Below are 16096 nucleotides of genomic sequence, written 5' to 3' on the forward strand. Positions count from 1 at the left end.
AAGTAGTAACACTTCACCGGCAAACAATTGTTTTCAAATACCTGTCACACGTCACATAAGGGTGGCCAGGACCGAAAGGGGCTGCCTTTCCAGAAACAGTCTCACTCTTGCCTATAGGCCGTGTTTACTATTGCAGGCGGGGGGAGCGGCACTTTAGAAGGAGTTTTCAGCACAAAAACATCATTTCAGGTTAATAAAGTAAATTGCAGTTTTGTTACTTGTCATCATGGCTACCATCTAAGCATGAGTTGTCTGAACAGTTCGGGACCCTTTAAACCTTAGATACTGGGATTCGGATAATGCTGAAGCCGGGCAATGTCTTGTCCTCTTCATCTGTCACGGAGAGCTTTGGCGCCATTGTTGAACATTTGGCATCGCAGATCTTCCATAAAATCTCAGTTTATTAAAGCACAACTCGAATTCATGGAATCAAATCTGAAGCACTGAACCGCCCAACGCATTTCTGACTCCACGTCCTGAATCATCAGCCATGACTTATAGTCAGAAATGCGTTGGGCGGTTCAGTGCTTCAGATTTGATTCCATGAATTCGAGTTGTGCTTTAATAAACTGAGATTTTATGGAAGATCTGCGATGCCGGATGTTCAACATTAGCTATTTAATGAATTCCTTCCGTGCCCGTACGATCGGTATCTGTGCCTACATTGGGGAGCGGACGGTTATTTTGGGATACAGGTATTATTCAGCTACTAGATTAAATCATGTGATATTATAAAGTTATGGACTTTGTGCATATGGAGGCACTTTACAGTAGGAGTGACTATGGTCCACAGCATGAAGCGGCTGGGACTTTGTGTCCCTCCCTAGAGGCTCCTAGCATGTGGCGCTGCTGTATTCATGAGGCTAAAACTCAGAGCAAGGGGCTGCAAAGAAAATATAGACACAACTGCGTTCTTGTTCCTTGGGAGGAAGGCTTTGGGCTCATTTCTTCTGTCTCCATTATTGTTACTTTTACTCATATGCTTGACAAAGATCACAGCAGTAGGGATCGAAACGTCATGTCTTTTCAGTGTAGATAGCGAATAAAAGTCCTTATATGAATCCCGTCTGGTAAGAAGCTCTATTCCACTCTGCTGCCTTTCCTCCATAATTATATACATTGATTTGTGGACATTTGGAGTCCGACGTCCGGGTAGGCGTGCACAGATTGGCTATTTGTCTCCCACAGCTATTTAGCTGGTGCTTAAGTGCTGCAGTTCCTGTCTTTAGTTTTTGGACTTTTAGGGCGAGGCATTAAAGCGACCATCCAGTCCCGGACAAACAAAGATGGCTGCATCTTCTCTAACTGATGGACATTCTGCATTGGTAATGCATCAGTAGTCCAAGATTGTTCATGCTGCTTATATAAGCAACACTGGCCAATCAAAGCAGAGTGTAGAATCTTAGACTACCGATGTAGTACCAATGTGGTGTGCATCAGGTAGTCGGAGAAGTGTCCAAGAAGAAAGTCCGATAGCAGCACAAATTGTGAGACCCCAACCAGGGGCTGGGCATACAGCATGCAATAGCCAAAGCAAAGTGACTGGATCCTTGTCACTACAAGAAGTGTATACCGTAAAGAAGGAAAAGCTTCAGCAGCATCCAAGGTGCAAATTGACAAAGGCCAACATGGCCGAAACGTTTCCTGCTTGTTTTTTGTGATGGGAAAATAAAACCTTTTGGATTCTGAATTTGCACCTTGGATGCTGCTGAAGCTTATTCTTCTTTAAGGTAGTCGGAGAAGTGGTGCGGCCACCTTTGTTTGTCCCAGACTGGAGGACCGCTTTAATTATGTGTCATTGTGTGCACTAGTTTAAAGAGATATTCACATCGTGTAGCACAACACTCACCACTGCTGAGAATGAAAGTTCTGCAGTGCAGATTTAGCGCACTGGCCGTCACAGTCTATTCAAAGAATCATAGAACAGTAGAGTTGGAAGGGTCCTCCGGGGTTATCGGGTCCAACCCCCTGCTCAGTGCACTAATTCATCCCAAACAGATGTCTGTCCAGCCTCTGAAGACTTCGATTGAAGGAGAACTCCCCACCTCCCGTGACAACCTGTTCCACTCATTGATCCCCTCACTGTCTAATATCTAATCTGTGTCTCCTCCTCTTCAGTTTCATCCCATTGCAGGAGAACTCCCCACCTTCCGTGGTAACCTGTCCCACTCATTGATCCCCTCACTGTCTAATATCTAATCTGTGTCTCCTCCTCTTCAGTTTCATCCCATTGCAGGAGAACTCCCCACCTCCCGTGGTAACCTGTTCCACTCATTGATCCCCCTCACTGTCTAATACCTAATCTGTGTCTCCTCCCTTTCAGTTTCATCCCATTCTAGTCTTTCCTTGTACAGATGAGAATAGGGCTGATCCCTCTGCACTGTGACAGCCCTTCAGATATTTGTAGACAGCTATTAAGTCTCCTCTCAGCCTTCTCTTCTGCTAAACATTCCCAGATCCTTTACCCGCTCCTCATAGGACATGATTTGCAGACCGCTCACCATCTTGGTAACTCTTCTCTGAACTTGCTCCAGTTTGTCTATGTCTGTTATAAAGTGGGGTGCCCAGAACTGGACACAGTATTCCAGAAGAGGTCTGACTAAGGAAGAGTAGAGGGTGATAATGACCTCATGTGATTTAGACTCTATGCTTCTCTTAATACATCCCAGAATTGTGTTTGCCTTTTTGGCTGCTGCATCACATTGTTGACTCACAATGGGATCCTGACCACCCACTATTTGGGGAATTCCATGTGCTTGGGGCCACTAGCAGTTCCCTGCACATCCAAGTAGGTGGAAGTATAAGTAAGCCAACACTTTGTCCACTTCATTCTCAGGATTGATGATGGTCCCTAAGGTCTTAGAGTGATGCCATCATTTAAAGAGTCCTTGTAATTACTGAAATGTTATAATTTGTTGTTGATAAAGCGCCTATAGGCACTTCATACTGAGGCAGATGGAATTATAGCAAGTGCCCTTAGCAGCCTATAATCACTAGCTTACAGTTCTAGAACCCATGGATCCGTAATATGGCAGTGTGTATGAGGCCTAAAACCTCACAGAATTCTTGCTTTTGTCTTTCCTAGTACAAAGTACGATGTGTATCTATATTGTTTCTAGTGTGACAATTAATGAACATGTAGTATATTAGTACATCCAAGGCATTCCAATATATACATAAAAATAGGATTCTTTACCTTTGGCAGAAGTGAGTGGGGCGTTATTATAGTTGGCTGTAAGTTTACTTTGTGAATGTGGTTTTGGGAAAACCAGGCCCTCTTTTACCATAGATCTGATGCCAGCTCGCTCCACATGAGAACACATTACTCAGAAGTGCTGGCGGATGCCTTCCTAGGCAGTGTGCGTAGTCTGTAGAGGAGCGCCGGAGCCGTTTATGGGGGGGGGGGGGGGAATAAAAATGTTCTATTTGTTAGATATAAACGTGCGGCGGTCTGATGGAAGCTGCTGTCATCCGCGGCTCTGGGATCGGCTTCCCAATTTATTTACTCAGTTTCTGCACATCCGCTTCTATTGATTTGTCTGCTCAGAGCCCCAGAGGTGTAATCCTCTCTGTCCCCGGGGGGTTCAGTCAGCAAACTGCATTGTTTAAGTGATTCTGTTGATGTTTCAGGGTCATTTAAACTTTTCACAAAGTAATGATACATCTTATCTGATAAATATGTAGCAAGTCACTTCATCACCACAACGCAGTCCGGTACAGGGGGGCGAGAGCCTTCGCCTTTATGCTGCCACTCATTATACCATCCCCAATACACAAGAGACCCAACACATTATTGGGCCATTGAGACTTGTCTGAAGTGACAGAGTAATAGTGGCCCCAGTAGTACTAGTGACCCCTATAATAAGTGGCCCCAGTAGTAATAGTGACCCCCTATATTGGTGGCCCCAGTAGTAATAGGGACCCCTATAATAAGTGGCCCCAGTAGTAATAGCGACCCCTATAATAAGTGGCCCCAGTAGTAATAGTGACCCCTATAATAAGTGGCCCCAGTAGTAATAGTGACCCCTATAATAAGTGGCCCCAGTAGTAATAGTGACCCCTATAATAAGTGGCCCCAGTAGTAATAGTGACCCCTATAATAAGTTGCCCCAGTAGTAATAGTGACCCCTATAATAAGTGGCCCCAGTAGTAATAGTGGCCCCCTATATTGCTGGCCCCAGTAGTAATAGTGACCCCTATAATAAGTGGCCCCAGTAGTAATAGTGACCCCTATAATAAGTTGACCCAGTAGTAATAGTGACCCCTATAATAAGTGGCCCCAGCAATAATGACCCCTATAATAAGTGGCCCCAGTAGTAATAGTGACCCCTATAATAAGTTGCCCCAGTAGTAATAGTGACCCCTATAATAAGTGGCCCCAGCAATAATGACCCCTATAATAAGTGGCCCCAGTAGTAATAGTGACCCCTATAATAAGTTGCCCCAGTAGTAATAGTGACCCCCTATAATAAGTGGCCCCAGTAATAATGACCCCTATAATAAGTGGTCCCAGTAGTAATAGTGACCCCTATAATAAGTGGCCCCAGTAGTAATAGCGACCCCTATAATAGCTGGCCCCAGTAGTAATAGTGACCCCCTATATTGCTGGCCCCAGTAGTAATAGTGACCCCTATAATAAGTGGCCCCAGTAGTAATAGTGACCCCTATAATAAGTTGCCCCAGTAGTAATAGTGGCCCCCTATATTGCTGGCCCCAGTAGTAATAATGACCCCTATAATAAGTGGCCCCAGTAGTAATAGTGACCCCTATAATAAGTTGCCCCAGTAGTAATAGTGAGCCCCTATAATAAGTGGCCCCAGCAATAATGACCCCTATAATAAGTGGCCCCAGTAGTAATAGTGACCCCTATAATAAGTTGCCCCAGTAGTAATAGTGACCCCTATAATAAGTGGCGCCAGTAGTAATAGTGACTAGAGATGAGCGAACGTACTCGGATAAGCACTACTCGCTCGAGTAATGTGCCTTATCCGAGTACCGCTGTACTCGTCTTGAAAGATTCGGGGCGCTCCGCTGCTGACAGGTGAGTTGCGGCGGGGAGCAGGGGAGAGCGGGCGGGAGAGAGGGAGAGAGAGATCTCCCCTCCGTTCCTCCCCGCTCTCCCCTGCAGCTCCCCGCTCCGCGGCGCTCCCCGAATCTTTCAAGACGAGCAGAGAGATACTCGGATAAAGCACATTACTCGGACGAGTAGTGCTTATCCGAGTACGTTCGCTCATCTCTAATAGTGACCCCTATAATAAGTGGCCCCAGTAGTAATAGTGACCCCTATAATAAGTGGCCCCAGTAGTAATAGTGACAATAGTGACCCCTATAATAAGTGGCCCCAGTAGTAATAGTGACAATAGTGACCCCTATAATAAGTGGCCCCAGTAGTAATAGTGACAATAGTGACCCCTATAATAAGTGGCCCCAGTAGTAATAGTGACCCCCTATAATAAGTGGCCCCAGTAATAATGACCCCTATAATAAGTGGTCCCAGTAGTAATAGTGACCCCTATAATAAGTGGCCCCAGTAGTAATAGCGACCCCTATAATAGCTGGCCCCAGTAGTAATAGTGACCCCCTATATTGCTGGCCCCAGTAGTAATAGTGACCCCTATAATAAGTGGCCCCAGTAGTAATAGTGACCCCTATAATAAGTTGCCCCAGTAGTAATAGTGGCCCCCTATATTGCTGGCCCCAGTAGTAATAATGACCCCTATAATAAGTGGCCCCAGTAGTAATAGTGACCCCTATAATAAGTTGCCCCAGTAGTAATAGTGAGCCCCTATAATAAGTGGCCCCAGCAATAATGACCCCTATAATAAGTGGCCCCAGTAGTAATAGTGACCCCTATAATAAGTTGCCCCAGTAGTAATAGTGACCCCTATAATAAGTGGCGCCAGTAGTAATAGTGACTAGAGATGAGCGAACGTACTCGGATAAGCACTACTCGCTCGAGTAATGTGCCTTATCCGAGTACCGCTGTACTCGTCTTGAAAGATTCGGGGCGCTCCGCTGCTGACAGGTGAGTTGCGGCGGGGAGCAGGGGAGAGCGGGCGGGAGAGAGGGAGAGAGAGATCTCCCCTCCGTTCCTCCCCGCTCTCCCCTGCAGCTCCCCGCTCCGCGGCGCTCCCCGAATCTTTCAAGACGAGCAGAGAGATACTCGGATAAAGCACATTACTCGGACGAGTAGTGCTTATCCGAGTACGTTCGCTCATCTCTAATAGTGACCCCTATAATAAGTGGCCCCAGTAGTAATAGTGACCCCTATAATAAGTGGCCCCAGTAGTAATAGTGACAATAGTGACCCCTATAATAAGTGGCCCCAGTAGTAATAGTGACAATAGTGACCCCTATAATAAGTGGCCCCAGTAGTAATAGTGACAATAGTGACCCCTATAATAAGTGGCCCCAGTAGTAATAGTGACCCCTTTAATAAGTGGCGCCAGTAGTAATAGTGACCCCTATAATAAGTGGCGCCAGTAGTAATAGTGACCCCTTTAATAAGTGGCCCCAGTAGTAATAGTGACCCCTATAATAAGTGGCGCCAGTAGTAATAGTGACCCCTATAATAAGTGGCCCCAGTAGTAATAGTGACCCCTTTAATAAGTGGCGCCAGTAGTAATAGTGACCCCTATAATAAGTGGCGCCAGTAGTAATAGTGACCCCTATAATAAGTGGCCCCAGTAGTAGTAGTGACCCTGTAGTAGCCCTAATAGTAATAATGACCTTCATAGTGGCCCCAGTAACAATAGTGTCTCATACTGGACTTGTAGCCGGGCAGTGACCAGACAAGTATTTCATGCACTCCATCTGTAGCTCTGGTCCAGCGGCCGCCGCTGCTCTACTTGGTCTGTGATGTTTGACCTCCCACCCAGCCTCTGCACTCTGTACAGGAATGCAGACACTGGGGGGAGAGGTCAGGGGTCACAAACTGATGCATGAAATACTTGTTGGGTCGCTGCCTGGTCAGCCCATAGCTGGAAATTATATGGCCAATAAAGAATAAATCCCATCCGGGCCGGTTACTTACTGGCCGGGTGTAGTGATTGGGATCAGGGTTGGAGTCCCTTTGTCGTAACCGGTGCGAATGCACGGCCCAGTCTCTGCTATCAAGTGGAGCGGTGGGAGTAGACTGCACATGTGTGGTCCTGTCTCCGCTGGCAGTCAGAGTGGTGGCAGGCGGGACTGGCTGCGCACACTTGATGGCTGCAGTGAGATGCCGGCTCGCTGTGGAGGAAGACTGAAGCGTGTAGACCGGTGAAGGAGGTGCTGCTGCGCATGCTCAATGGTTGCCCATGGAACTACAGCAGCACATATCCATGGGCAGCGGTGAGCCAGTATCCAGGGGGGTGCACCAAACAAACGATGTTAAGACAGTTAATGGGCAAATGACATATTTTTACCTAATTTATAATGCTTGCTATAATCCTAATCTTGGCCCCTTTAAGGTTCTCATTTGTATTATAACCCCCTTCTTTTCTTCACCTTTCTTTTAGATGGGCTTTTTTCGACGAAGGTACAAAGAAATCATTGAAGCGGAAAGGAACCGGAAAGACAATGAAGAAAGTTGGGACTGGGTGCAGAAAAATCAGTGAGCGGCATACGCCAGCCCAGTCACCTGACACACATTTGCTAGCTGATTGGCTCTGCACCTGTATCTTCCATATGTGGAAGAAAAGATCTTCTCCAGATTTTCCGGAGGCTTAGTTGATGCTGTTTATTCCTTTATCAGGCTGACTAGCGAAGGGCAGCGAGTCCTGAGGCAACCACTGAAGCAACGTGACTGGAGCAAGACGCTTCCCCCTGCCAAGGCCATGCTGCAGAGTAGGGGGAAACTTCAGGGAAAAGCTTTTATACCAACCTTTATACTGAACTCGCCTTTCTATTTGAGGATATGCTGTATGTAACGAGCTGTTCTGTAACGCACTGATGGCGGCCTACTTGTACTGATCCCGCTGAGCTGCGCACTCATTGAAGACCTAACTAATTGGACATAGCTGCACTGAGCTGCCCATTTAATGCACCCTCTGGGGACAGAGTCCAGCGTGGTCTCCAGCTTCTGTGACACATCCAGCTGCGGTGGCAGGGCATGCTTGGCATAGTAGTTCCACACCAGGCCGCGGCCCTACATGAAGCCTTAGTGTTTAGAGTGCTCATTTTGGTGAGATCAGTGTCCTTGCATATTGGATACATGTAGAGATTTAGAAGGGTTTCTGTACATAAAACACACATTTTAGAACTATCATTATTTCACTAAGTTATATGCCTTCCCCGTCATCACGAGACGCAGTACCTCAATGCATTTGTGTGTAATACGTATACAGGTGTGACGAATGTAGAAAAGCTAGAAGAAAAATACATTATTGCTGCTTTGTAATTATGGTATATATGTGCTATCCATGGTCACTGCCTCATCCCATAGTAACGGCCAGCGGAGGATAATGGCGGCCACGGCGGGACGGATGAGAGGTTTAGGAGGATAATGGCGGCCGCGGCGGGACGGATGAGAGGTTTAGGAGGATAATGGCGGCCGTGGCGGGACGGATGAGAGGTTTAGGAGGATAATGGCGGCCGCGGCGGGACGGATGAGAGGTTTAGGAGGATAATGGCGGCCACGGCTGGACAGATGAGAGGTTCAGGAGGATAATGGCGGCCGTGGCGGGACGGATGAGAGGTTTAGGAGGATAATGGCGGCCACGGCAGGACGGATGGGAGGTTTAGGAGGATAATGGCGGCCGTGGCGGGACGGATGAGAGGTTTATGAGAATAATGGCGGCCGTGGCGGGACGGATGAGAGGTTTAGGAGGATAATGGCGGCCGCGGCGGGACAGATGAGAGGTTTAGGAGGATAATGGCGGCCGTGGCGGGAGGGATGAGAGGTTTAGGAGGATAATGGCGGCCGCGGCGGGACAGATGAGAGGTTTAGGAGGATAATGGCGGCCGCGGCGGGAGGGATGAGAGGTTTAGGAGGATAATGGCGGCCGTGGCGGGAGGGATGAGAGGTTTAGGAGGATAATGGTGGCCGTGGCAGGACGGATGAGAGGTTTATGAGGATAATGGCGGCCGTGGCGGGACGGATGAGAGGTTTAGGAGGATAATGGCGGCCGTGGCGGGACGGATGAGAGGTTTAGGAGGATAATGGCGGCCGTGGCAGGACAGATGAGAGGTTTAGGAGGATAATGGCGGCCGCGGCAGGACAGATGAGAGGTTTAGGAGGATAATGGCGGCCGCGGCGGGACGGATGAGAGGTTTAGGAGGATAATGGCGGCCGTGGCAGGACGGATGAGAGGTTTAGGAGGATAATGGCGGCTGTGGCGGGACGGATGAGAGGTTTAGGAGGATAATGGCGGCCGTGGCGGGACAGATGAGAGGTTTAGGAGGATAATGGCGGCCGCGGCAGGACAGATGAGAGGTTTAGGAGGATAATGGCGGCCACGGCGGGACAGATGAGAGGTTTAGGAGGATAATGGCGGCCGCGGCAGGACAGATGAGAGGTTTAGGAGGATAATGGCGGCCACGGCGGGACGGATGAGAGGTTTATGAGGATAATGGCGGCCACGGCGGGACAGATGAGAGGTTTAGGAGGATAATGGCGGCCGCGGCGGGACGGATGGGAGGTTTATGTGACTCGAACACCTTCACTGACTTACAATTGTTTCATAGTTTTATTATTTTATATTACAAGCATGACATCACTGATTTACATAAAGTAGGGGATGACATCACTACCACTAAGTATGAGTATATATGTTATAGGGTAATATTGTCACTTATGTAATCTACACTGTATCTTATGGCCCTTTTACACGCAACGATCTCGCTGGATCCTGGGAATCTGACCATATCATTCAGTGAAATCGCTGCCAGCGGCTGAACGATGACTTGTTCTCTTATCGTTCGTCGTTCAGTTTGTGTTGATCAGCCGTGAAGGAGGTGCTGCTGCTCAATTCCATGAACTACAGCAGCGCGACAGGCCGCCGCTCATCTATGTGTGGATAGAGGCGAACAGAAGCAATCTCCTGCATGAAAGCAAAGGAACAATATCGCTGCGACGACTAAAAGACTAAAGGTACCTTTACATGGGACGACTGTCATGCACATTAGCACTCGACAGACGTCCCGCTGACTACGGCCCGACTATCATAGGTGTTCAAGGTAATGGCGCCGGGGATCGTCCCGGCCCGCCCGCCTCCATTCACTGTGAGATTGAGCGGCTCCTGTTTACACGGCCTGACGGTCACTTGGTTTTGAGCTCATTGAATAAAATGACTAGTAAATGAAACTTTAACTTATTACTATATAGGGTTAATTGAAAGAGCGCTTAAGGTGAGCAGATGAGACTAAACATATACGGTCAACACTTCCTATGAAGAAATTGCGCAGTATGTCATGGCTGCAACAATGCAGTACGAGCAAAAGCACGTGGCAGCAGCACTCAGGCACCTTTAATAACGGATTACAGTGGCATAACTCTTAGTACACATTTTGATCAAAACATGTGGCCTTTATTCACATGGGACCACCTCTGACAGACCCACCTCTGTGTGGATCCAGGCTTGTTTAGAAATGGTCCCTTATCCCTTCTGGCTCACCTCTGGAGTTGTGCATTTAATCGGGCTTATCTCCACCTATCACTGTTACTTTCTTGGGCTGCTTCCAGTGTCTCAGCAGACAACCATCTTGCCTTCTTGGTTTTCTTTTTCTTTGGGACGCTCTTTGTTGCCGCCTCCTGAACAATGTTGCGAACTTCTGTCCAAAGTTCTTCTGGGACCCTCTCTGTTAAATCTAGTCCCCTAAATCTAGTCCCCACCTCCACTCCATATTCATTAGGAATATTAGTTAGATCATATCTAACTGCTCTGTGGGTCTTCCTTATTCTCTCTAGTCGGATTCTAAACTGTGCGACAAGAAGTTCGTGGTCTGAGCTACAGTCAGCTCCAGGTCTTGTTTTCACCGACTGAATGGATGTCCGCCACCTTTGGCTGCAATGATGTAGTCAATCTGATTTTGGTGTTGACCGTTTGATGAAGTCCATGTATAAAGCCATCTTTTAGGTTGTTGGAAGAGAGTGTTTGTTAGGCACAGTAAGTTGTCCTGGCAGAATTCTCTCATCCTACATCCCGCTTCATTTTGTTATCCCAGACCATGCTTGCCCGTAATCCGTAGTCATGTGACTACCCACCTTACCAATCCAATCTCCTATGATGAAAATAATGCCTCTTGGTGTATTATCCAGTAGGTGCTGCAGATCCTCATAGAACGGATCTACTTCTGCTTCTTCAGCAGCCATGGTCGGGGCATATACTTGGATCACTGTATTTTTCAGATTGTATGCAAGCACTGCTAGAATAGGAAGGATGAAAGAAAGACCTCTTTCAGAAAATTAGAAAGACAGGAGGTAAATTTCAGGCAAAAATAGGCATGATCAAAAACAAAGATGGCAAGGATCTAACAGAAGCGGAAGTGATCAAGAGAAGGTGGTGTGAATATACAGAAGATCAGTATACTGTCACCTTACCTACTCACCTTGTATGCAGAACACATCATGTGACGAGCCGGGCATGATGAATCCAAGGCTGGAGCTAAAATCCCTGGAAGGATCATTAACAATCTTAGATATGCAGATAATACATCTTTGATGGCCGAAAGCGAGGAGGAGCTGAGGAGCCTTATTACCAAGATGAGAGAAGAAAGTGCAAAAGCTGGGTTAAACAAAAAAAAAAAAGATTATGGCAACCAGATTGATTGACAACTGGCAAGTAGAGGGAGAAAACATGGAGGCAGCGACAGACCTTATATATCTAGATTACTGCAGCCAGGAAATCAGAAGACGGTTACTTCTTGAGAGGAGAGCAATGGCCGACCTCAATAAAATAGTCAAGAGCAGAGACATCACACTGACAAGGAAGGTCCACATAGTTAAAGCAATGGTATTCCCCATAGTAACCTATGGATGTGAGAGCTGGACCATAAGGAAGGCTGAACCAAGGAACATGGACGCTTATGAACTGTGGGGTTGGAGGAAGATGCTGAGAGTGCCTGGGACCACAAAAAGATCAAACCCGTCCATACTGCAGGAAATAAAGCAGACGGCTCACAGGAGGGAAGGAAGGACTTGGCCACATAATGAATAGACAGAATACCTTGGAGAAGATGCTGATGTTAGGGAAAGTGGAAGGCAAAAAGAAAAAGGGCCGACCAAGGGCAAGATGGATGGATGATACCCTTCAGGTGACGGACTGGACCTTGGTGGAGATGGGGGTGAGGACAGCCGACAGGAAGCTCTGGCGTGGGCTGCTCCACGAGGTTACGAAGAGTCAGAAGCCACTGAATGAATAAACAACAAGGATCCAGGCTATATCGTCGAAATAAAAGGCTTGGAAGACCTGAATACATTCCATTCTTATGTTTGTATATATTCTATATCCGTGCGGTCAGACTCGGATCTCTTGTTTTAGAGCATTTGCTTCACCCAGTGCGCTACATGTTTTCAATTACCGGCCAAACTATTGGGCTAAAATCGTTAAATATGAAATGGTGACTACACTTTGAAACAAGCAGTGTTAATATAATAGCCAATGTGATACTTAGCAGAAGTGCAAATCACCTAAAATGACATTTATGTGCTGGGAAATCACTCCCATTCTCATTCTAGTAACAGAGATAACAAGAGGGAACACAGGAAGTGTAGGAGGGTGTTGACTCATGTTGCCCATGGAAATCTGTTGAGAGGGGGGTTAGAGGATGGAAGAGCAACACTCAGAATTAGAGATACAGCTTGTGGGGGGGGGGGGCGCATTACGATACATGCAGGATACAAGTCATAGAATGGCCAGAAATAGTGTTATTCTTCATGTACACACAACAGCTTAGTTTGTGAAAACATAAGAATGCAGGTACACTTTAACCCTTTGCAATCCAATTTAGGATTCAGGGTTTCCTAGGGGGCTTTCTTTTTCTGCCATTATACAATGGCGCCATCTGCTGGCTAGAGTCAGTACTGCAGTATGGGACATGCTGGAACGGCCCCCGACAACAGAGCGGCCAGTAATATACAATAAGAAAACCCTGCTGGACGTCTTCCGACATTGGAGCCGTACAGCCTTCAATCACAATGTCTTCAGACGTCAGACAGTGGATTGAAAAGGGTTAATGTTATTAGTATATAGCACAATCGCATCCACATTGTAGAGTTGATCTCAACCTTTCTGTCGTCTGACAACTAAATATAGCCTTGCCTGTAGTAAGCATACTGATGATTTAGAACACGGTTGTGGTACCTCAAAGGGGTTTTGTCATTTTAAAATAAAAATTCTACACTTACATATTCCTCCCCAGGCAGTCTACTTACTTCATCTTCTCCCCGCTGATCCTCTCTGGTCTCCTGCAGTTCCCCAGGTCACCTCACCTCCAGCTGGCTGATTCTTCTGCTGCCTGTGTCGTTCGTACATTACAAGACGGCCTGTGAATGTACGTGAGTGCCGAGCTATTGCAGAGACTGCTCATGCCCGCTGTCTCTGCAGTAGATCAGCATTCCTTCCTAGCCAGTGAATGCTATGCCACAGGAACGGGACCTTCACTGACCTTCCCGAAAGAGAATGCGAGGAATGCAGCCTTCATAACAAGCCGGCTGGCTGGAGGTGATATGACCCGGGGGACTGGACAAGATCAGCGAGGAGAAGATGCCTTAAGGAGTCTACCTGGGAAAGAATAGGGGCGTATAGAATTTTTTTCTCTATTTTTTTTTCTTTCAAAACTCCTTTAATTCCATTTGTTTCCTTAAAACGGTTGTCCAGGACTTTCAGCATTTTTTCTTTTGATGACCTATCTTCAGGACAATTCATCAATAGAGGATTGTCAGGGGTCCACCAGGTGGGATCCTTCCTGACTCCCGACACCACTGTCAGTGTGGACAGAACCGGAAGCAGATCACACCGTCCATACTGCAGCAGCCTAGGTTGTTGGTACAGTCAAATTCAATAAGATCTGCACCTGTACTACCAACCTGGTCCACTGCCATGTGGATGGCGCAATCTGCATACTGACAATAGTGTCGGGAATCCGCCAATCAGCTATTGATGACCTATCCTGAATTCCCAGACAACCCCTTTAATAAACATGAGTAAACACTGAAATGATGACATCACATGTACGATATAAATAATTCTCTAATTACAGATATTTCTAGAACTGTATATTATGCGTTAAACCAAGAGTGGGAAAAATACTGCTAGAATTGTGTTATGAGTAAGGAGTTCATGTATTTACCTTAGACAGGAATTTATTAAAAGTGCTTAACCATGGCCGTATACATGTTAGCTTCCATCATACCTATGAGGATCTCTGTTCACTAACATCAAGCAGAGATCTTAACCCTTTAGTAACAGTGCCATTGCCTTTTTACATCCTTGTTTGCTGGGCTTTAATCCTCAGAGCCGTAAAAATACTCGCGCTCTGAGTATTAAAGCCCTGCGTGCTGTGGGCATGTCCGCTCCATGCTGATGGCTCCTAGAGCAGTCACCCGTTTGTCGGCTTACTGCCAGGGCGTGGAAGTGAGTTCAGAGATAGTAATTACATGGTTGGATTATGTGTTTCTTTAGATAGCCATTCATTTTTAGTAGTTCAGGGGGAAGTTGGGGTTTATGGTGACGCTTTCCCTTTAGTTTTACTTAAAATACATGTTAGAAAGACAACATGGCTGCTGATGAAAGACTCTTAAGGCCCCTTTACACGCAAAGATAATCTTTCAAACGATTGAAAGATTTTGCAATCTATTTGCATAAAGTGTTAATGGCCATTAACACTTTATCATCTTCATTTGCATGTAAAATAGCCTCCAGGAGCTGTTTGCAGAGCCCAGGGTGTGATTATTCACACGCCCAGCTGTGCACACTTGTTCTCCTTGGGGCTGGCAGCAGATTACAATGTTATATGCCGCCTTCTGTGGAGATAACAGCGTGCGGTCTATTGAGAGATACTTTATTTCTCACTAGCTGAACGATGGATTTTAAGTTCAACCTAAAATCATTCTTCAAGTGAAAAATGCATGATGCCCGTGTTTATACGTAACGATTATTGCTCATTTTCGGTCGATTAAATGAATTTTGAGCGATACTCATTGAATGTAAATGGACCTTCAGTCCTGGACTAAACTATGCACTCATGCGAACTTTGCCATGTTCCAATCACTGCATTCATTGCCATGCCAGCGTGCTCTTCAGGTAGGGTTGGGTTTTACTATGCAATAAACACAAGTCCGATGTTATTGTTCTTGAAGTATTTTATGGCCTTTGTTGCAATTACTGTAATGTGTATATTGATATTTGTTCTTTAATTTATTTAACATGATGTATACAGTATTCATAAACCATTAGATCTGAATGACACAAAGTCCAGCGCAGTGTTGTGGCGTGAACCATGAAGTAATGCATGTGGTCGCTGAGGACGAAGCTGGAGCTAGTTTTAATCTTTGTATTTTGAATTCCTGTTTTGTATAGCAGCACATTGAATATATTGCACAGAGGTTTATATTTATATGCATATACACACATATATAAACAACACCGGGATGTTGATTGGTTTCCTCACAGAATGTAGATGAGTCCTAGCAGATATTCCAAATCCATTTTCTTCTAATTGATTTTATAAATATTCGCAGATTTCTCCGTCGCATGACGTTCCTCGTGCTACAATGGAATCTGCTATTAGTAAAGCAAGTTACGGTTTTCACCATTTAACTATGTTTGATCTTCTCACCTGATCTCTGATTCACATACACTGTCAGAAAATTGTTAAAACTTTGTCAAATTTCAAAATTGTTTTTTTGGGAAAGGAGCAATAAAATATAAACTAATTTAAAATCTCTGTCATCGTGTTATGACTTAAATCCTTCCTGCTAGAAAAATGTGGCTACATGAGCTTGAAAGTGCGTCATACCTGGGAGAGGACAATGTTCCAGCAATGGGAGGTGTTCCTTGGTCCGCCACCCCCTCCCCCCCTCCAAGCCCTACTAGTTTAAACGCAGTCAAAGTTTACCTTGTTTGCAAAGTTAAGTTGAAAGTACAAATTAAAATACTGAATACTTTTTTTGGAA

At 46.0% G+C, this 16096-nt stretch overlaps 1 protein-coding gene across 1 annotated transcript in view; it reads left to right on the forward strand.

The window, feature by feature from the left end:
• ITGA9 (integrin subunit alpha 9) overlaps positions 1 to 15857 on the forward strand; it is a 508591-nt gene extending 492734 nt beyond the window's left edge. The window contains 1 exon segment of the mRNA XM_066585284.1: positions 7500 to 15857. Coding sequence (XP_066441381.1) covers positions 7500 to 7598 — 99 coding nt within the window. The 3' untranslated portion in view covers positions 7599 to 15857.
• Positions 15858 to 16096: the final 239 nt, after the last annotated feature.

The sequence above is a fragment of the Eleutherodactylus coqui genome, chromosome 12 (genome assembly GCF_035609145.1).
Source record: "Eleutherodactylus coqui strain aEleCoq1 chromosome 12, aEleCoq1.hap1, whole genome shotgun sequence".
Lineage (NCBI taxonomy): Eukaryota > Metazoa > Chordata > Amphibia > Anura > Eleutherodactylidae > Eleutherodactylus > Eleutherodactylus coqui.